At 31.3% G+C, this 23262-nt stretch overlaps 1 protein-coding gene across 4 annotated transcripts in view; it reads right to left on the bottom strand.

The window, feature by feature from the left end:
* LOC134721332 (anoctamin-10-like) overlaps positions 1–23262 on the bottom strand; it is a 50827-nt gene that overhangs the window by 5469 nt on the left and 22096 nt on the right. For 3 of the 4 annotated variants that reach the window (XM_063584259.1, XM_063584258.1, XM_063584256.1), the window contains exons 4-12: positions 19318–19455; positions 17667–17789; positions 13948–14520; positions 12957–13012; positions 11465–11539; positions 10168–10377; positions 7347–7538; positions 6531–6665; positions 2626–2742 (exon numbers count right to left, since the gene is read on the bottom strand). In XM_063584259.1, coding sequence (XP_063440329.1) covers positions 2626–2742; positions 6531–6665; positions 7347–7538; positions 10168–10377; positions 11465–11539; positions 12957–13012; positions 13948–14520; positions 17667–17789; positions 19318–19455 — 1619 coding nt within the window. Of the gene's footprint in view, positions 1–88; positions 112–2625; positions 2743–6530; positions 6666–7346; positions 7539–10167; positions 10378–11464; positions 11540–12956; positions 13013–13947; positions 14521–17666; positions 17790–19317; positions 19456–23262 lie in introns of all 4 variants that reach the window. The other variant, XM_063584257.1, reaches the window with a different exon arrangement.

The following is a 23262-nucleotide window of genomic DNA, read 5'->3' as shown; positions in this document are numbered from 1 at the left end:
TATACCTTCCTTCCTTGATAAAAAATAACTTTTTGACAAATATGCTGAAATATTAAAAGCCAACTTGATAAAACAATATAGAAACTACCTCATTTTTCCATGTCCACTTGTCTGCAATGCAAAATAAAAAATCAAAACAAAAGGGCTAAATAACTAAATAAAAGCAACTATGTATAAGTAATGGGATAATTATATGCACAAAGTATATATTTATAAAAAAAAAGTGAACATGCAAATCAAACAAAGAAAAAGTAAAGAGTAGTAGGTTTATATGGTTTTTATTGACAAAAGGAGTTAAGCTTCTATTATAAGCTTGCCTGAAAGAGGCATTCGCTGCAATTTAGACAAAAAAAAATTAATTTCATTATATGTCATCAGTTTGCACTTTGTCAAAGTAAGTAAATTTTGAACCAAATTGGTGAACATGAATTTGTTAGCTAATGATACTTAACTACAAATATTATTTGTAATTTTGATCAGGTAAAAGATTTCCACTTTCAAGGCATACAGTTGACCAAAATGAACTTGATGTAACCTGTATCCTGGACTAGCAAGAAGTTGTCCATACAGGCTCAAATGTAAAATTACTGTGCATTTACAAGTTAAATGGGCCATTCCAGTCAATTTCTGATAGGTGGGGAGAAATGGGGAGATTTGTTTTTATACGTATCAGAAAAAAACATCATGAAATACTACCTATCAGATCTAAAAAAAAATTAAAAGACCTATCAGATGTAGAGTTTCTGTTTATATTGGGTGGATGGGCTTTCATGGGAAAATTGACCTATCAGAATTGTTTACCCATCAGAATTTTAAACACAATACCAGTCAATGCATGATACGAAACTGTCAACTTTCCAAAGCACCCCTAAGATCTGACACAGGCATTTTTGTAACCCCCTAAGATGTTATTATTTTTAATTATTTACTGCTGCAAGACCCTCAGACGTTTTTTTGCTTATAATGTATGTGTCAGATGAAAAAAAAACCAAACTTTCACCCCTTAGATGTATAAATTTTACACCCCTCAGAAAGGACCATCCATCCCCCATTAGCAAATATTAACTGGAATGGCCAAACGAATGTTGAGTGTTTAAGTCATTCATACTTTCTATGATGATTATGAATGAATGTTTAGTCAATGCTAAGTAAAAAATAGTTGAATGTTAAGTGTTTAAGTCATTCATGGTTTCTAAGAGTATCAAGAATGAACATTGAGTTAATACTTTGTCAATGTAATTGAATATTAAGTGTTTAAGTCATTCATGCTTTCTAAGAGTATCATGAATGAATGCTTAGTTAATACTTTGTCAAGGTAATTGAATGTTAAGTGTTTAAGTCATTCATGCTTTCTAAGAGTATCATGAATGAATGCTTAGTTAATACTTTGTCAAGGTAATTGAATGTTAAGTGTTTAAGTCATTCATACTTTCTAAGAGTATCATGAATGAATGCTTAGTTAAAACTTTGTCAAGGTAATTGAATGTTAAGTGTTTAAGTCATTCATGGTTTCTAAGAGTATCATGAATGAACATTGAGTTAATTCTTTGTCAAGTAAATTGAATGTTAAGTGTTTAAGTCATTCATACTTTCTAAGAGTATCATGAATGAATGCTTAGTTAAAACTTTGTCAAGGTAATTGAATGTTAAGTGTTTATGTCACTCATACTTTCCATGAATATTATTAATGGGTGAAAATTCAATTGGCAATCTTTTTTCTCACATGTGCAAACATGTAAAAGGTTGAAGTCCTACGATATTCCTGTGCTTGCATTTCCTATCATGATTTTATTGATAGAGGGTTGCTAAACACATTGATTTATCTTGTTCCAACTACAATTCTGTCCAATACTTCATTCCTTACAAAAGCCTATTCTATTATCTTTATAAAATATTTAAAGTGTATTTGGGATTAGAAAAGTATACAAGGAAGCTATTAAACCAAGAGTTCCAAATGGTGAAGTTGAAATCATCCCTTTGTAAATCTTACGGACACCATCATGAGTTGGTTGACCATTATGGGATACCCTTTTCACAAATGATATTGTATATGTTCTTTAAGTGTAACTACTATCCCTTTCCCTTTCATGAATGTCATCTACCGAATTAGACTATTTACCGGATTTGTTATCACATAAGCAACACGATGGGTGCCACATGTGGAGCAGATTCTGCAGAAACAACTTTATATTTGAATTTATGTAAAAGCTAAAATAAAACTTTTTTTGTTTGGCTGCACAAATGTTTAGATGTGGTTTAACCTGATTAAATTAAATATTTTACTTCAGTTTCAGGAAAAACTCATATTTTAACATAAATCTTGAGCAATTTAATATATTTCTTGATCTTATGCATTCCACACATTATTGGGCTTTTTGAAAAAGTTTCAAAAAAACAATTTGTCTGAACCAAAAAAACATGCCACCTCCATCTCAAACTTGACCTTTTTCAAAATGTAAGACATGACTAACAATCAAATGTGATTTTTTAAAAGCATATATTGATCCTCTACAGTTCTAAGTAAGTTTTCTAAGTTACAATCCATGCAATTCATTTAATTTATGTAACTTTAAAAACAGCTTGTATTAATCTTATACACTGTAAACACTGATTATTTAACTCTACCTCTTTGTGAAGAGCTTGTTTGGATTTAAATGCCACTCTTGCTAGTTCTACTTGGACCCATTTAGGTGTATCTGGTATAAAGTAGGCTACTGCAAACTTGACAGCTAATATAATATGCTGAAAAATAATTTGATTGTAATTATAGACTAAAATATCAGCTATATGTCACAATGTCATCTGCTTTCTACATATTTAATCTTCCCAAAAGCAATAACTTATTTCTCACTTTTTATTAAAAATCTTACAACAGATGTAGGCACGAGGTTGCTAACACTATTTTTTCCATATATCTCCTTTTGCAAGCTAAGCGGCTTTAAAAAGATTTAAATTATCAAAAATACATTTACAAATATGATTTGATTAAAAGATAAACAAGAGGCTCTCAAGAGCCTGAATCGCTCACCTTAATTCTTTTGGTTAAATCTCTCATCAATGATTATTTTGGCTTTTCGATTTATTTAAATGTTTTTTGGATCGTCCTATTTTCTTCAAAAGCAAAAAAAAAATCATTTTCTCAGATGTTCTATTTTAGCCATAGAAGCTATGTTTCTTGACATACAAGGAAATAAAATATAAAATTTATACTAGATACTATGAAACTCATTTAGCCTAAGTTTGGCTGAAATTGATACAGCAGTTTCAAAATAGAAGATTTTTTAAAGTAAGTCAACATGATGAACAAATTGTGAAAAAAGTCTTTAAAGGGCAATAACTCTTTAAGGGGTCAATTGACAATTTTGGTCAGATAGACTTATTTGTAGAACTTACTTTTCTGAACATTATTGCTCACTTTAAAGTTTATCTCTATCTATAATAATATTCAAGATAATAACCAAAAACAGCAAAATTTCCTTAAAATTATCAATTCAGGGGCAGCAACCCAACAACCGGTTGTCTGATTCATCTGAAAATTTCAGGGCAGATAGATCTTGACCTAATGAACAATATTACCCATGTCAGTTTTGCTCTAAATGCTTTGGTTTTTGAGTTATAAGCCAAAAACTCCATTTGACCCCTATGTTCTATTTTTAGTAATGGCGACCATGTTTGTTGATAGATCAAAACTTCGGATACAATTTATAAACTAGATACCCTAAGGAACATTCAGTTAAAGTTTGGAAGTATTTGGCCCAGTAGTTTCAGAGGAGAAGATTTTTGTAAAAGATAACTAAGATTTACGAAAAATGGTTAAAAATTGACTATAAAGGGCAATAACTCCTAAAGGGGTCAACCGACCATTTCGGTCATGTTGACTTATTTGTAAATCTTACTTTGCTGAACATTATTGCTGTTTACAGTTTATCTCTATCTATAATAATATTCAAGATAATAACCAAAAACAGCAAAATTTCCTTAAAATTACCAATTCAGGGGCAGCAACCCAACAACAGGTTGTCTGATTCATCTGAAAATTTCAGGGCAGATAGATCTTGACCTGATAAACAATATTACTCATGTCAGTTTTGCTCTAAATGCTTTGGTTTTTGAGTTATAAGCCAAAAACTGCATTTGACCCCATTGTTCTATTTTTAGCAATGGCGACCATGTTTGTTGATAGATCAAAACCTCGGATACAATTTATAAACTAGATACCCTAAGGAACATTCAGTTAAAGTTTGGAAGTATTTGGCCCAGTAGTTTCAGAGGAGAAGATTCTTGAAATAGTTTACGACGACAGAGGACGGACGACGACGGACGCCAAGTGATGGCATAAGCTTACTTGGCCCTTCGGGCCAGGTGAGCTAAAAAGGTGAAAATGAACAATTGTCATAACCATGTTTGAACCATTGTTTGAACTAGTTCATGTGTGCGCAGGTGTGAAATTTAATAATGCATCCTAATTTCTTCAAAAAATGCTTAAATTGTCATTGATACCTTTATCTCACGTTTATTTCAATATTTTCAAGAAATAACGTAGAAAAAGCTACTTTCACTCATTCATGCTTTGCAAACGTACACAGAATTTAGCTAACTGTCACTGGTCCATGGTTTACCATTGTCAAGATAACATCCAGTATTAGATTTAGAAACGAAAGTAAAGTTTTTGATAACGTTGTTTTGCACAAATAAAGAGTCTAGGGCAGATATAAGTACGCTGATGTTGCACACGTTAAATGATGCAATGTCAATTTAACAGTTTACGTCAGAACTTCAAATTTGAATCAAAGAATATCGTTTTTTTTTTAATGTCAATGGCCAACTCGGCAACTGATTACCATAATTGCCTTCTGTTTATTTAATCTTAAGGGATTAATATCGGGATAATATATAAAATGTACGGCTGGCAAAAAATTATTTTGGAAGTCCTTTAAAAATAGCTGTTTGGAACTAATTCTTAAACTTGTCAGAGACATTTAATCTTAATGTGCGTATTGTTAGACGTTTACTTTTCTGCATTGGCTAGAGCTATAGGGGGAGGGTTGAAATCTCATAAACATGTTTAACCCCGCCGCCTTTGTTTTAGTTTCTTGTGTGCAATTTGGAGTTAGTATGGCGTTCATTATCACTGTTCCAGTATATATATTTGTTTAGGGGCCAGCTGAAAGACGATTCCAGGTGCCGGAATTTCCTGCTGCATTGAAGACCTGTTGGTGACCTTCTGCTGTTGTTTGCTCTATGGTCGGGTTGTTGTCTCTTTGACAGATTCCCCATTTCCATTCTCAATTTTATTGCTGATATAAATCTTGTGAAAATGTGGTAAGAATTGTATTCCTGTGACTGCTTACAAGACCAGACCGATAAAAGAATCAGAAGAGGATTAATTTTATTTTGAATTATAGTCATTCACTTTTTACACATGTATGATATAGTTTTCGACTGAGCGCAAAGATGAATTTTATTTACATGACAAGTTTTGTAGGAGCCAGGCAGATTAATAATTATAAAAAAACTCATCATAAAGAAACACTATAACCATGATGACATCTGTTTGTAATAGGGTCTTATTTTAACAAGAATATATACTGTACATCTAATATATACAAATATAGATTTTGTGATGGTGACGTATCTTTTTTAAACCTCTGTTAAATTTATTCACAATGAATTTTAGATTAATGGAAATTCAAAGATTGACATATGTTAAAACATCAATCAAGGTTTTCTTTCGCAGTTAATTTGTTGATTGATTTATTGTTTGAGTAGTAACACCAATTTTGAGCTAGTTTGTGGCAGCCAGTTTTTATTGGTGGAGGAAGCAGTAGTGTCCAGAGAAAATCTCAGACCTTCAATAGGAAAACTGAAAAGTTCGTTACAATTATAATTTGAGTCAAGTGTATCTGCAAGAGCGGACAATTTGTTGATCAAGTTTCTTTAGCTTTTTCTTGTTGTTGAGTAGTCTCATTGACGAATACCTTATATCTCCTTTCAATCACACTTTTTTTGTTCCCTTATATTATACTTGACAAGATGACTTAGTTTTACACAGCCACAGTTTGTTTTGTCTGTCAATAGCTATAGCACTGTAATATATCAGTGTGATTTGTCCCTATGAAATTTACAATTCCAAATTTGACTGATGTCAGATACCTTCACACCCAATATAAGGGTTCTGTTTCACATAAATAGAATATCAAAGTCAAAAGATAATGTTCTGGACTAGTGTGTGAGAAACAGAAGAATCATTTAATATGTAGTACTGAAACAATGTCTCCCTTTAATAAGTAACAAATATTACATCATATAAATAAGTCATTTTGTGGCCCTTTATAGCTTTCTGTTCCTTGTGAGCCAATTTTTTGTGTAGAAGGCTTTACTTTAACCTATAATGGTTTACTTTTACAAATTGTGACTTGGATGGAGAGTTGTCTCATTGGCACTCAAACCACATCTTTTTACATCTAATTACATGCATTTAAGAACTTGGGGGTTAATGAGGAAATAGATGATCACATTCTATGACATACCTCAACCAGTACAAATATAAGCACAGTATTGACTGGTGTAATATCAGTGGGTAGTAACTTCTTGACTTCAGGATTCATCCCTATCAAGGCACAGTTAGTAATAACAGCCATTACACTGATCAACTCAAAGGCTAGCTACAATTTAAAAAATAGAACCCTTATATTGGGTGTAAATTTAAAATTTATAAACTCATGCAATATTTATTGGTTTATTTGCAATAGGTTTTGTATGAATTTGAAGTTTTCATATCAATTTTGAACTAAAATTTATATCTACTTTGTTGTTTTAAAATAAAACAAAACAATGAATCAAAATTGACTGTATCCTATTTCAATAATAGAAGTGCACATATCTAATATGAGTATGGCTTAATAGTATATTTCATAAGCTTTTTAATAAAAGATCATTATACCACATAGCTGTGACTTATATACAAAGCAATAAACTTTTGTTTTCATGACTTTTAAATAAACGTTCTGTAAAACAAGCATACATGTGATGTTTTAATAAAAGTGATGAGTGTAACAGGATAAGCATCTCATTAATAATCATAGCATGCAATTTAATTATCTACTAGTACACAATATGCACAAGATATGTGATAATCTATCTAGCAGTATCGCCATTTGTCAGGAGTTAACAATAATTAAAGCACTCATCTGACTTTGAATTTACGGCAAGTAGATCAATGCAGTTAGATCATTGGTCCTCCATAATTTCACATTTGTCTAAAGCAGATGTCCCATCTTTTCTATAAAAAAAACCCTGATTTTTATTATTTTTCAACAAACAAATTGGATGAAATAATACATTACCTGCCAAGCACCAATATTGGAGGCTGTTTCAGAGAATGGTCTTCTAAAGACTTTACACATTTTAAATGCATCAGATCTAATTTCTGTGACATTGTTTAACAATGCCCACACAGCAGCCAATGGGAATGCAGAAGAGAACAAGAAGACATAACCAAATTGTAGGAACATCTCCAAGTAGTCATCCAGTGTGCCCTGAAGTTATATATATATAGTTAAGTTATATCTCAGGATAAAATAATAGTAGGAAGAAAGAGAAACAAAAACAAGAACTAGTCCTAAGTACACCAATGCCCCACTCGCACTATCATTTTTCATGTTCAATGGACCATGAAATTGGGTAAAAAATCTAATTTGGCATTAAAATTAGAAATATCATACCATATGGAACATGTATTCTAAGTTTCAAGTTAATTGGTCTTCAACTTCACCAAAAACTACCTTGACCAAAACTTTAACCTGAAACTCCCACTTTCATTTTCTATGTTCAGTAGACTGTGAAATTGGGGTCAAAAGTCCAAGTTGGCTTTAAAATTAGAAATATCATACCATATGGAACATCTGTACTAAGTTTCAAGTTAATTGGTCTTCAACTTCATCAAAAACTACCTTGACCAAAACTTTAACTTGAAACTCCCACTTTCATTTCCTATGTTCAGTAGACTGTGAAATTGGGGTCAAAAGTCCAAGTTGGCTTAATTTAAAATTAGAAATATCATACCATATGGAACATGTGTACTTCACCAAAAACTACCTTGACCAAAAACTTTAACCTGAAACTCCCACTTTCATTTTCTATGTTCAGTAGACCGTGAAATTGGGGTCAAAAGTCTAATTTGGCTTTAAAATTAGAAAGATTATATCATAAGCAATAAGTGTACTAAGTTACAAGTTGATTTGATTTCAGCTTCATCAAAAACTACCTTGACCAAAAACTTTAACCTGAAGCGTGACGAACAGACGGACGGACGGACAAACGGAGGCACAGATAATGCCCCTCTACTATCTTAGGTGGGTCATAATAATGTTTCCATAGTTATCAAAGGTACCAGGATTATAATTTAGTACGCCAGATGCGTGTTTTGTCTACATAAGACTCATCAGTGACGCTCATATCAAAATATTTATTAAGCAAACAAGTGAAAAATTGAAGAGCATTGAGGATCGAAATTCCAAAAAGTTTTGCTGAATAAGGCTAAGGTAATCTATGCCTTGGATAAGAAAAGCATAGTACTTGCACTATCATTTTCTATGTTTAGTGGACCATGAAATTGGGGTTAAAACTTTATATTTGGCATCCTATATATGACTTTTAAGATTACTTATTGCTACAGATGATACAATGATATATATTAGTAATTACTTTAGAAAAAATGTCCAAATTACAATTACACATTAACTTGCTGTTTGAAAACAAAGCTATAAATTATTGACATACAAAACAATATTTTGATTTAGTCATAAATTTTGTTTAGGATAGAAGTTTTCTTGTTAAAGTAAGACCTTTTAAAACCAGATGCTCATATTATAGTAACTCATTATTTGTTTGAATTTCTTGACATAGACAACAACTAATTGGAGTTGGATGGTAAGTTTTACTTTTTATTTCACTGAACTCCAAACTTTTAACTTTTCACTGAAGCAATCGGTTAAAATATTTTACCAGTTGATCAGTTTGTGGGTTAAGATTTTAAACTACAGTTTGGTAAACCATTTGAGCAATTGCTAATGAGATAGACCAAAGCCTTTAGGATAAGCACAGTGATTTAAGGTAGCACAATACAAAGATTTTTTTACTTCCAATCACTAACATTTGAAATGCTGTAACTTTCTTATGAATGCATAGAAAATAATAAAAGAGGTACATATAGATAGATAAAAGATTAATCTTTTAAATGAATGTAATATTGTTATTATGCAATCATTATATAATCAATTATTATGTAATTAGTGGCAATATCTGGGTAAGGTCACTTGAATGAATTTAGCTCTTTCATCTCTTTAACTATACAGAAAATTTTAACGAAATCTTAAACAACACATCATGGGCTTCAAAAGGGTGTCTCAGATTGTCTCTATGGTATTCTATTGGTAGTCTATTCTCTCATAAATCTCCAATTAGTGAAACATCCTGACCACATAAAAGAAGATAATGTTTAATTAGGTGTAAAATTTGTTCTATACATTCTATCTGAAATCTGAGACACCCTTTTGTAGATAATTGCCATAGGAACAACATATAATAAAATCAAGCCTCTAGGGATACCTATGCAGAAGCTAATTTCATTTGAAAGTGGAAATTTGGTGAAAAATATTTTAGACACCGTTAACATTATAATTGGTTACATAATTGTTGCATAATGCTAAAATTGCATTAATTTGAAAGAGTAATCTGTTAGCTATCCAAAACTACCACTTTTATAAATTTTCAAGCATTATTAAGAAAGTTACAGCATTTTAAAACTTGGTAGTTGGAGTTATTAAATCTTTGTATTGTGCTACCTTAATTGAGACTATTGTGGATACCTTTATTCATTAAAAATCAGTTTTGGTACAGTTTTGGGATTACTTGAACTCGAAAGTAAATATTTGATTGTTCTTATTCCAAAAAATATAAATAAATGTCTTTCCTAGTGGAATATCAGCTGATTATTAAACAAACAACTTTCATGAATTATTGTATAAGTTTTTGCTTGTATACAACGTTTTCACTGGTGAAACTTCTTAAGGAGTAATATTTGTAAATATTATATCAATGTTAAGTTTAAACAGGTTACCACTGTACCAAGGATTTGAGGAAGATTCTCAAATCTGTCTTCCCTACCTCATATTCATCCATGGTAGTTTCTAAATTGACCTGTTTCTGTAATCCATCATCTACTTCATTGTTGTAATATTCCACCTTCTCTACTGTAGATGTTTTCTTTAGTAATTCATCTACCTGTCTCTTCCTACGGCGCATGAAAATAAATGGAACCATGGCTTCTTTGATCTGACCAATCACTTGCTGTGTTATCAAAAGAGCTGCCAAATGCTGCAACAAAAGACAAATATAATCAATTTCCATTAAAAATTTAACACCCTAGAAATTGTATGTATGAACTATTTTGATGAAGACAAATATTAAGGACCACAAAACAATCAAAACTTGATAAATCTTTAGCTTTCAGAAGTTAATGAATTCCATTAAAATAAAGGAGTTCATAAGTTCTAGATTTGTTTTCTTTGTTGTTATATCATGGACATAAAATGATATGCTGAAGACAGGTTTTGAATTCAAAATAATCTGGAACCATTTGATTTTTTTCTTGGTGTCTGGTTTGTCTGATCACACAACAATTGTATGATTGTTTGTGTAGCACAATGATAATAACCTCCTTAGGTCCCCACCATTTTATTTTTATTTATAATTACAGGATGTGTAGGACAATGTCTCTCATCTGTTCAAAACAACTTTCAATTAAAAAAAAAACAATAATTGTCAAGTATTTGCAAACTGATAGACTTTACTTTTATCAGTTAATATAACTTTTTGGGATGAAAAAGTCTTCATCACCCCCATAGTTCTATGTATAATTAAAATTACCATTGATTTTTTTATTATTCTGAAGCAATTTAAAATTCCTGGAACATTTTAGTTCATTTATTACCAATCGATAGTGGTAAATAGTTACCAATAAAGAAAATATATTTACACATTTGTAAGGCGTTATCTAATGTAAAGGTAAAGGTCCTTTTTAAAAAACTGATGCTTCATTATATTAAACATGTTTAACCATGAGAGCATACACTTTTTTTAAGGCACAAAACATGCCTGGATTTCTGTTGTTGTGTTGTTACAGTTATGTTACTATATGAACAGATTTCAATCCTTATGGACGCTATGATACTAAATGAACAACTGAAATATTGTTTGTACTGTAACACATAAAGAATATTGTAGTTTCTAAAAATAGCATTTGGATAAAAGAACCCAATACATTTGAAAATATCAATTCATTTATGTGATTTTTAAAATTGACTTTTTTTATCAATATATCTCTACATGACTTCAAGAAGAACTTATATATTTATTACACCCCCTATGACATTTTAATCAAATATATATATACAATACTTACACTCCTGAGAAGAGTCATATCTTGTAGGTAGAATGCCACATAGAACAAACTTATAAAACAATTCACAAAGTCAAACTGTAAATAGAAACAAACTGTGTATTGCATATATACTACATATGTTTCTTACCTTTTACTTTAACTAAGTGTTAGGCGTTTGCCATTACAATGACACCTGCAGAAGTATGACAACCCGTATGCTAGAGTAGTTTTCAGTAAACATACCAGTTTGTAAAAAGATTATTCTAATGCAAAGGTAATCAAATGCAACAAGAAAGGGACTTGTAGCAAGTTTAAGAAACATATCCATTCTGTATCATGTTTATGACATCATATAAGATTATGATATAGAACAGACCTCAATATTCCTTTCTTCTTTTATATCTGTTAGTGGGTTGCTGCCTCAATGTTTACTCCCAATCTCATTTTTCTCATACTTTATATGCTTTTACAAAACAAGGGTTAGAATGGTTACAGACTTATCTTTTTTGGGGGGGATTTCCAACACTAGTCAGGTTTGGCAATGGACTTATTGTGTTTTATATTCAAGACAAATAACACATAGACGATAAGATGTTGTTAGTGTTTGTGTTTATGATTACATCAGGCACCAAATATCCAAGCTTGCAGTATTTTTCATTCTGCTTTGGTACCTCTCATTGCTTTTTCAAACAGCTCCACACACAACAAGACAACCGACCAAACACAGTTGTTACCAATGGTGTTGTTTCAGTTCAAATACACGGTATATTATATTTTTTTGTTTTTGTATGCACACAAGTATTTCCAATATGTATTTTGCACGAAATAGAAGAGAATAAAAGTCTACATTCTTATACACTGTGCCCAATATCATATTTAACAAATTACAGTTTTAATATATAATATATAGAGAATAATACATGACAAAATCCGTATCATATGCTGTGTCATCACGAGATACCAATATTAGCCAGAGGGACTTTCGGCCCGAGGGATGATATTGGTCAAGGGTGATACGGCATGTCACCCCAGGTATGCCAGGTATGCGACACGGATTATGCTATGCGTTACAGGGTATGTGATACGGGTTTAGCCATGTGATACGGGGTATGTGATACGGGTTTAGCCATGTGATACGGGGTATGTGATACGGGTTTAGCCATGTGATACGGGGTATGCAATACAGGGTAGGTGATACAGACTGGAAAAAGGAACCTTTATTAGATATACAAAATTGCTGTATTTTGTACTCAACATATGATAAATAAATATATTATAATGATGATTATGTGTAATTTCAAATTCTTAACAATTGCTCACCAAGTCTGTTTAACTGTTAAAAATTTACATAAAACTAAACATTCTACAGTGTAAGTTGATAATAGGCAAAACTACATACATAAAGAAAGGAGGTTTGGTACTAATTTTTTTATGGACAAAATTGTTAATATATATCATTATATGGTAAAAACAATATTGAAGATTTACAGCCTATTGTTTATATTAAACATACCAGAATTAGTTTGATGATGAAATGGTTATCATAAGACGACTGTAATCTGTGGTTTTCTGTAAATAAATAGAGAAAAAAACTAAAATTCATTAAAATCTCCATTTAGAAATTATTGACTAAGGTTCCAACTTCACAGCCAAAGTTGTTCATTAATGAAATGAGCTATACATTTTACCTCTTTGTTAGTCATACAGCTCAAATATCGGATTTTTTTCCCTGATGAATGTTAAACCAGAAAAATGCTTCAGATTTCTGACACACCAAATTTATTAAGTGTTACTTTCAAATTCAAATATAACCAGCCTGAATCTAAGTGACTTTGGTAATACAATTTTGTTTGGTTCAGACATTTGCTCTTTTTTTAAATTTTAAGTCACCAAGGATTCTAAGTGTGTCCTGATGTAAACATTTGAGTTTAGATTGAATTTGCACTGGGTTCTGTTTGAATACTTTCACTGCAAATACATGTACTAATTTACAGCATATGATTAATTTCTGTCTGTTTAAACTCAAATATCAAATATCATATGCATTTTGAGGATAATGTTAATATCATATAAATATATATATCATACTTCTATATGTCTTGTTTCGTTCTAGACTGACATGCTAAATCAGATTTTTCAAACAATGTATTTATAGAAAGAAGAATCCCATCTTACCTGACACATTTTCTGATCCTCAGCTGATCAAATGAACAATTTATATTTACATTTTGCATTTTTGGACAGTAAAAAACAAAATTTGTCGTACAGTGCCCTATAGTTGTTAATTTCAGTGTCTTTTGGTCTCTTGTGGAGAGTTATCCATTTGCAATCATACCACATCATCTTTTTTTATATAAATATTAAAGTTTTGGTTCGACATGAGCACAGGATTAAAATACTAACCTACAGAGGAGTCAAACATGCTACTTATAGACAACATAGGCCATCATTAATACTAATTTACTTTATTATTAGATTATATATTGTAAACTTATATTACCTACCCCAATCATTCAGTTTCTTGGCAACACTTCTATAAATAGTGTTCACAACTCCAATGATAATTGCGTAGATTGCCGTTGGGAGATATAAGACACCCATATTAAACCAAGATTTGTCATTTTCATACTTCTTATCTGCTAATGCTTGTAAAAAGAAGTATCCCAACATCACATAAAATGCAACAACTAGCCAAAAGGCAACTACAGGTACGGTCACACCATAGAATCTTGCAACACGTTTCCATTTGGGATAAACTGGCTCTGGTTTGCCTGTGACAACATTTCTACCAATTGTTCCATAAAAGTTTGCTCTTGGCTCTTCAAATTTTGATGATACAATGTCAGTAGTCCCCCATCTAAAAGACAGTTCTGCATTGTATCGTTTCCATGCCTCCAAAAACAATGTTGCCCAAATCAAATTGAACACAGAAAAAATGGCTTCTCTGTACATGCTCTCCCATGATGTTACAAAATAAATAATGCCAATCATAGCAGGAGGAAGCAGGGCTATTGTATAAAATCCCAAGAATGCAAAATAAAGAGCTATTTTATCTCCAAAGTAATACTGAATTCTATCTGAAAACAAAATCAACATATCTTCATTACAAAGAAATGTATGTGTGAAGCAATTTATCTAGCTGTATAAAATCAATTGGGAATAATGCTTACCATGACAGAACATCCCATATATATATTATGGAGGTACATTTACGATAAAACGAAGAAGGCAATCAAATGTGTGGGACATTACTCCAAAAAGTTCACTGCTGCATTTGTGTCTATGATTTTCATAAATATATTTTACAAGTTTACAGCTTAATAATATCCCTTATTCTTTTAATTCTGTTTCAAGGAGTGTTGAAAAAGGCATTAATAAAACTGACTTTTTCAAATTTACTAATTATAGAAATTAATATCCTTTTTCAACATGTTCAAGGTGTGACCCTTCAAGTCCAAATTTGAAAACAGTTAATTCAGAATTTATTCTGAGGATAATTTATTAAATGTAAAATCTTTGGCAACTGACAATAAATAATACTCCTCTAAATTTATAATATATTACTATAAGAAATCTAATGCAAATGATAAAAATTGCAAACTTTGTCCATTTACATACTGTAAATAGAATTTGTTGTTGATCTTTCTACTACGGCGCAAAAAAAAAATAACAGTATCACATTTCCAATAATAAAAACATATCCTTTCAGTTGTGATTTTCACTAATAAAAGTTAATCTATTTTGCATCAATCAGATTTCACATTTTGCCAATGGTCAAGGATTTGAAATGTTGCATCTACTTGTAGAATTACAATATATTGTTATGTAGTAAGTATAATAATAACTTATTTCAAATATTTTAAACAAATGGAACCTTAAAGATTGTTGTATAAGAAGAAACCCAGATTTCATACATCACTTTCAAAAAGGAATGCAATTCCACCAATACTTGAATTAAACAGTCATTGTTTTCTTTAATTGAAAAATGTGCAGGAATGGGTTTTTTCCAAATCTTCTTGCAGTTATAACCAGATGCTCCGCAGGGCGTAGCTTTATACGACCGCAGAGGTTGAACCCTGAACGGTTGGGGCAAGTATGGACACAACATTCAAGCTGGATTCCACTCTAAATTTGGATTGTGATTAAATAGTTGACACAGCATAGGTTTCTGACACAGAATGAATGTATTCAAATGAACTTAGAATTTTTGTTTTCTCTTAGAGCAATTCACTATGCTGTTGAATATTAATCCTCTCAAAAAAATGTTTGAAGAAATTTTCTTTTTATTTATGAAATTTCAAATGAGAAAAATTGAACCCAATTTTTTATTCACATCCCCCTTTCCCTTATTCCAAAACTAATTTCAATTAAAATATTCTAATGGAGTTTGCAACAATTACTACTCATTTAAATACATCATAAAATATTAAGATGTAAAAAAACTGCTTGTTATCACTGAATGGTAAAGATTATTTAAATTTACCAGTTGGTAGTAAAAAGTGAATATACATTGTATATTGTATATAACAAAGATTTAAGTTGATTCTGGACAAAGAAAGATAACTCCAATTAAAAAAAATTCTTGCAGATATTTCTTGCTTACTATACTGGACAAAGAAAGATAACTCTTAATTAAAAAAAAATTTGCTATTTCACAATATTGTGAAATTAGATATGTCTTGCCATTGCACAATACTGTGCAATTGAAAAGACTTGCTATTGCACAATACTTAATATAATAATTTTAGATCCTGATTTGGACCAACTTGAAAACTGGGCCCATAATCAAAAATCTAAGTACATGTTTAGATTCAGCATATCAAAGAGGCCCAAGAATTTAATTTTTGTTAAAATCAAACTTAGTTTAATTTTGGACCCTTTGCACTTTAATTTAGACCAATTTTAAAACTACGCCAAAAATTAAGAATCTACATACACAGTTAGATTTGGCATATCAAAGAACCCCAATTATTCAATTTTTGATGAAATCAAACAATGTTTAATTTTGGACCTCGATTTGGGCCAACTTGAAAACTGGGCCAATAATCAAAAAATCTAAGTACATTTTTAGATTCAGCATATCAAAGAACCCCAAGGTTTCAATTTTTGTTAAAATCAAACTAAGTTTAATTTTAGACCCTTTGGACCTTAATGTAGACCAATTTGAAAACGGGACCAAAAATTAAGAATCTACATACACAGTTAGATTCGGCATATTAAAGAACCCCAATTATTCAATTTTGATGAAATCAAACAAAGTTTAATTTTGGACCCTTTGGGGCCCTTTTTCCTTAACTGTTGGGACCAAAACTCCCAAAATCAATACCAACCTTCCTTTTATAGTCATAAACCTTATGTTTAAATTTCATAGATTTCTATTTACTTATACTAACGCTATGGTGCGAAAACCAAGAAAAATGCTTATTTGGGTCCCTTTTTGGCCCCTAATTCCTAAACTGTTGGGACCGAAACTCCCAAAATCAATACCAACCTTCCTTTTGTGGTCATAAACATTGTGTTTAAATTTCATTGATTTCTATTCACTTTAACTAAAGTTATTGTGCGAAAACCAAGAATAATGCTTATTTGGGCCCTTTTTTGGCCCCTAATTCCTAAATTGTTGAAACCAAAACTCCCAAAATTAATCCCAACCTTTCTTTTGTGGTCATAAACCTTGTGTCAAAATTTCATAGATTTCTATTAACTTAAACTAAAGTTATAGTGCGAAAACCAAGAAAATGCTTATTTGGGCCCTTTTTGGCCCCTAATTCCTAAAATGTTGGGACCAAAACTCCCAAAATCAATACCAGCCTTCCTTTTATGGTCATAAACCTTGTGATTAAATTTCATAGATTTCTATTCACTTTTACTAAAGTTAGAGTGCGAAAACTAAAAGTATTCGGACGAGGACGACGACGACGCTAACGTGATAGCAATATACGACGAAAAATTTTTTCAAAATTTGCGGTCGTATAAAAAATTGTTATCCATTTATTTTAATTGTTTGAGCTTTTAATTTTGCCATTTTTCTATGGACTTTCTGTTTAGAATTTTCTTAAACAAACACTTAGAACTCTAATGTACAAAATACAACTGTTTTATGAAGCAGATTTTCACAAATTTAAACAATAATGTGCAATGAAAAAAATTGTGTCATAAGTAAAATTATAGTGTAGGTCAAGTAACCATTTCTTCTTTATTTAAGATAATGAGATCAACCCACCTATTGGTTGTTGTTTAAATGCATGCTTCATCTGATACCATTCAGCTCCTAACTTCTTCAAATATTCATCATCATGAATAGGGAAAACTGTTGTCAATATATTTCTACTCTGGTACTTTTTAACTAAAATAAATATAATTGTATTAATAAACCAATTTTCCAAGACGTTTCGGCCATTGGCCTTCTTCAGTTCGTTATTTCTCCTCTCAACTACATGGCTGACATTACATTTTTCAATCATAAGATGTTATAGATAAAGGGGCTTGGATAATAATTATTACAATAAAGTAGTTGAAGTTTGTTTTTTTATTGGAGACTTAACCTAGAATTATAAATTCTAATGACTGTGTTTTAGGATGAATGAAAGTATAAAGAGTAACCTATTTTTTATGAAAAAGTTGGAGAGGTCCTTGGTATTTGACTCCAATGTTAATAGCAATGTTAATTTTCCAAATTTCTGGAGGAAAATAAATTGGCAATGATCTCAAAATTTGATTAAATCCTTCAGAGACTAAACAGTTATTATTTTCATAATTTGCCATTTAGGAATTCTTTCAACATAGTTAAATATATCTATATATATCTATATAACCATATCCGAATCTAGAGTACAAAAAAAATATTGACACCTTATGTTTGTGACATATTTTGGCCACTAGTTAATTGTTTTCTGTTTAGTTTTAAAGTTATATTAAGATCCATTTTGTTGCATCTTGTGATCAATTTTATTTGGCAATCGTCAATGGCAGTCAGCAGGGTTAAAGAACATCAGTTGTTTGACCTGTTAGTCAAATGTGTTTTGTTTAAATATTCCTTTTCACTTTTTTGGTCTTTTGGAAAATGTTGTTTGTAATGTATTTAGACACTTCTACAACGAAATTTGTTTTACATGCACACGTATAAAAATTGTGGATTTTATCCAACCCAATCATCGGTTTGAATGTAGTTTTCATTTTAGACTTGGGTATATACATGTATATCTAAAAATGGTCACATTTTATATCAAAAGATGAAGTATCCAATGCAAACAGCAAAACCTACAGATATATTGCACATCCACAAAAAAGTCAACTTTTAAAAATGAGTATTTAAACTACGTCACAGGAATCAATTCTCACCAAATTAACAATTAATATCCAAAGAAATCGTTTTTGAAGCTATTAACTGAGAAAAAAATGTTATTTTTCAGTCAATTTCATAAAAATGGTAAATTATTTTGTCTATAATTTTACCAAAAAAAAACATACATTACCATATGCTGCTGTTATATCATTTTTATTTTTGATCATCATTTTGTAAATATCAGGCCATTAGTTTTCTCTTTTGAATAGTTTTACATGTTTGTCATTTTGGGACCTTTTACAGCTGACTATGTAGTATGGGTTTTACTCATTGGTGACCTAGTTAATTTCCGTGTTTTTTGGTCTCTTGTTGAGAGTTGTCTCATTGGCAATCATACCAAAACATCATCTTATTTTTATATTCGGAACAAGGTTTGATAATAAATTCTAAAAAAAATAATCCAGCTTAAAATTCTACACCATGTGAAACAGTATAAAAACTATCCTAACAGCATTCAAATCTTTAAGTTTTTAATGAAACACAGCTTTGTTAAGCAACTATGGAATAAAAAATTATCAAATATACATACTTATACTTTTCCCTGGATACAACTTGATATTTTCATACCCAGGTATATGAGGGTCCTCCTCTGTTGCTCTGACAGCCTCAATTTCATGCAATATTATCTTCTGCTTTTCTGCCATAGTAAGAAAGGAATCGAGATCCTCTGAAATGAAGAAGATGAATGATAATAACAGGGGATTTCAATGAATACTTAAATACTCTAGTATTGCTAGGAAGTTCTGAGTATTGAATATCAAAACAATACAGACTTATATAGGTTTCCTGCTAGAACATGGTCCTTATGTTTCTTTTGTTGTGAACGCCCATTGAATAATCTAAGAGTAATCATAGTGAAAATATATGTTTCTGCTTAAATTGTTAAGAATGCCTCTGGAATTTTCTGTTTAAAATCAATAATAAAGCCACAAAGTATCCTTTAAAGTGGTGGGCTACACACTTTATTTCTTAATAATCAAAGAGACCTCTAATAATCATTCCTCTACAAGTGTTGTTTCTTTACGATTACCCAAATGTTATTTTTGTTTGATCTGGTTTGACCTTGTTATCATTCATATTCATAGGTTTTTATTAAGGTATTGATTGATTCAGTGTTATCAATATCAGTATGTGTAATAAATACACAATTAACTATAGTATGAATTTCCTGGGACTATTTAGGAGAGAACTATGTTGTATTATAAGCTCTGACAGCATCAATTGGTGATTTGATTGTAGCAAATTAAGTTTACTGGCGACCCATTAGTGGAGTCAGTAAACAGGTATTTGTGACCATCAAATCATCAATTGATGTCGTCAGAGCTTAAAATACAATATTCTTATCTCCATTCTAATAAAACTGACAGAAAACCACTTTAAATCATACATTTAAATCTGTCATATATCATCTGCGCTTGTGCATATTTTACATGAAAAATGGATGACGTTATCCAATCAATATGAACGTTACAAACGATGATGTATTAGAATACCTAATTACAGATAATTATGTTAAGGGTTGAACATCTTTTAGACAAGGACCTACAAAGAGTAAAATGTGTATACATGTTATTGTCAGGGCCTGATACAGCAATTTTTCAATCATATCAAGATTTGATGATTTGATTTCTGGTGTTTTAACTGGTGGCGGCCAGTTTTTATTGATGGAGGAAGCCGGAGTACCCGGAGAAAACCACTGACCTTCGATAGGAAAACTGACAATCCTAGTCAATTAAGGTTGGAGTCGAGTGCATCTGCATGAGCAGGGTTTGAACTCACAACCCCAGTGTTGACTAGCTAGTGATTACAGTACTTACTACTTAGATCACTTGGCCACTGAGGCCCCACAATCATATCAAGATGCAACTAGTAAATTGCAAAGTATCATCCACATACATTAAAGTTATCCATTGAGTCATTCATGACCTATAGGTGCACACTTTGTGTTCCCATTTTGAAGATATTTTATCAAGCAATTACTCATGTATCACTCAGTAAAACCAGCAAGTATTAAATTAGTTATTCTTAACGGAGTTGAAATTCCTAATAACAAAGAATAATAATTTAATTTTGGATGTACATGTAACATGTTTATTAATGTCTGACAGTGTTTTGTTTATCAGCTCATTAACATAATTTTGTAATGTGTCAGTGATGTCATGAACATTTTTTTCACGATTTACTTCAGCTTAAAATGGAATTTATAATAAAATAAAATTATAAGGAATGACTGTAAAAAAAATCTGTCTTTTTCGTGACTACATAAACAAGAGGCTCTCAAGAGCCTGAATCACTCACCTTAATTTTTTTGGTTAAATCTCTCATCAATGATTATTTTGGCTTTTCAATTTATTTAAATGTTCTTTGAATCGTCCTATTTTCTTTAAAAGCAAAAACTAGAGGCTCTAAAGAGCCTGTGTCGCTCACCTTGGTCTATGTTAATATTAAACATTGTACACAGATGGATTCATGACAAAATTGTGTTTTGGTGATGGTGATGTGTTTGTAGATCTTACTTTACTTAAACATTTTTGCTGCTTACAATTATCTCTATCTATAACAGTTGTTTCTGTGGAAAATGTTAGTGAAAATATACAAATTTTGTGAAAATTATTAAAAATTTACTATGAAGGGCGACTATTTCGGTCATGTTGACTTATTTTTAGTTCTTACTTTGCTGTACATTATTGCTGTTTACAGTTTATCACTATCTATAATAATATTCAAGATAATAACAAAAAAAACAGCAAAATTTCCTCAAAATTACCAATTCATGGGCAGCAACCTAACAACCGATAATCCAATTCATCTGAAAATTCCAGGGCAGATAGATCTTGACCAGATCAACAATTTTACTTCATGTCAGATTTACTCTTAATGCTTTGGTTTTTGAGTTATAAGCCAAAAACTGCATTTTACCCCTATGTTCTTTTTTTAGACGTGGTGGCCATCTTGGTTGGTTGGCCGGGTCATCGGACACAATTTTTAAACTACATACCCCAATGATGATTGTGGCCAAGTTTCAATTAATTTTGCCCAGTAGTTTCAAAGGAGAAGATTTTTCTAAAAGATTACTAAGATTTACGAAAAATGGTTAAAAATTGGCTATAAAGGGCAATAACTCCTAAAATGGTCAACTGACCATTTTGGTCATGTTGACTTATTTGTAGATCTTACTTTGCTGAACATTATTGCTGTTTACAGTTTATCTCTATCTTAAATAATATTCAAGATAATAACCAAAAACAACAAAATTTCCTTAAAATTACCAATTCAGGGGCAGCAACCTAACAACGGAATGTCAGATTCATCTTAAAATTTCAGGGCAGATAGATCTTAACCTGATAAACAGTTTTATCACCATGTCAGATTGCTCTAAATGCTTTGGTTTTTGAGTTATAAGCCAAAAACTGCATTTTACCCCTATGTTCTATTTTTAGCCATGGCGGCCATCTTGGTTGGTTGGCCGGGTCACCGGACACAATTTTTGAACTAGATACCCCAATGATGATTGTGGCCAAGTTTGGTTAAATTTGGCCCAGTAGTTTCAGAGGAGAAGATTTTTGTAAAAGTTAACGCCGGACGCAGGACGACGACGGACGATGACGACGACGACGGACGACGACGGACGACGACGGACGCAGGACGCCAAGTGATGAGAAAAGCTCACTTGGCCCTTCGGGCCAGGTGAGCTAAAAATAAATCATTTTCTCCTATGTTCTATTTTAGCCATAGGAGCTATGTTTCTTGACATACAAAGAAATAAAATACAAAATTTATACTAGATACTCTGAAACTCATTTAGCCTAAGTTTGGCTGAAATTGATACAGCAGTTTCAAAGGAGAAGATTTTTTAAAGTAAGTCAACATGATGAACTAATTGTGAAAAAAGTCTTTAAAGGGCAATTACTCCTAAAGGGGTCAATTGACAATTTTGGTCAAATTGACTTATTTGTAGATCTTACTTTGCTTAACATTTTTGCTATTAACAGTTTATCTGTATCTATAATAATATTCAAGATAATTACCAAAAACTGCAAAATTTCTTTAAAATCATCAATTCCGGGGCATTATACCTGAAAAACCAGTTACCCAATTCGGCTGAAAATTTCAGGACAGGTAGTCCTTGACCTAATAAATACTTTAACTTCTTGTCTTATTTGCTCTAAATGCTGGAGTTTTTGAGATATAAGCCAAAAACTGCATTTTGCCCTGTGTTCTATTTTTAGCCATGACGGCCATGTTTTTTGACGAAATAGAAAATAAAACACAAACTTTATTTTATACACCCTACTGATCATTCAGTTGAAGTTTGGTTGAATTTGGTAGAGTAGTTTTAGAGGAGAAGATTTTTTAAAGTTATCAAATATGATGAACAAATTGTGAAAAATTGTCATTAAAGGACAATAACTCCTTAAGGGGTCAATTGACAATTTTAGTAATATTAACTTATTTCTAGATCTTACTTTGCTGA

The sequence above is a fragment of the Mytilus trossulus genome, chromosome 6 (genome assembly GCF_036588685.1).
Source record: "Mytilus trossulus isolate FHL-02 chromosome 6, PNRI_Mtr1.1.1.hap1, whole genome shotgun sequence".
Classification (NCBI taxonomy): Eukaryota; Metazoa; Mollusca; class Bivalvia; order Mytilida; family Mytilidae; genus Mytilus; species Mytilus trossulus.
The sequence above is the reverse complement of the archived record's forward strand: the minus strand, read 5'-3'. Positions and strand labels throughout refer to the sequence as shown.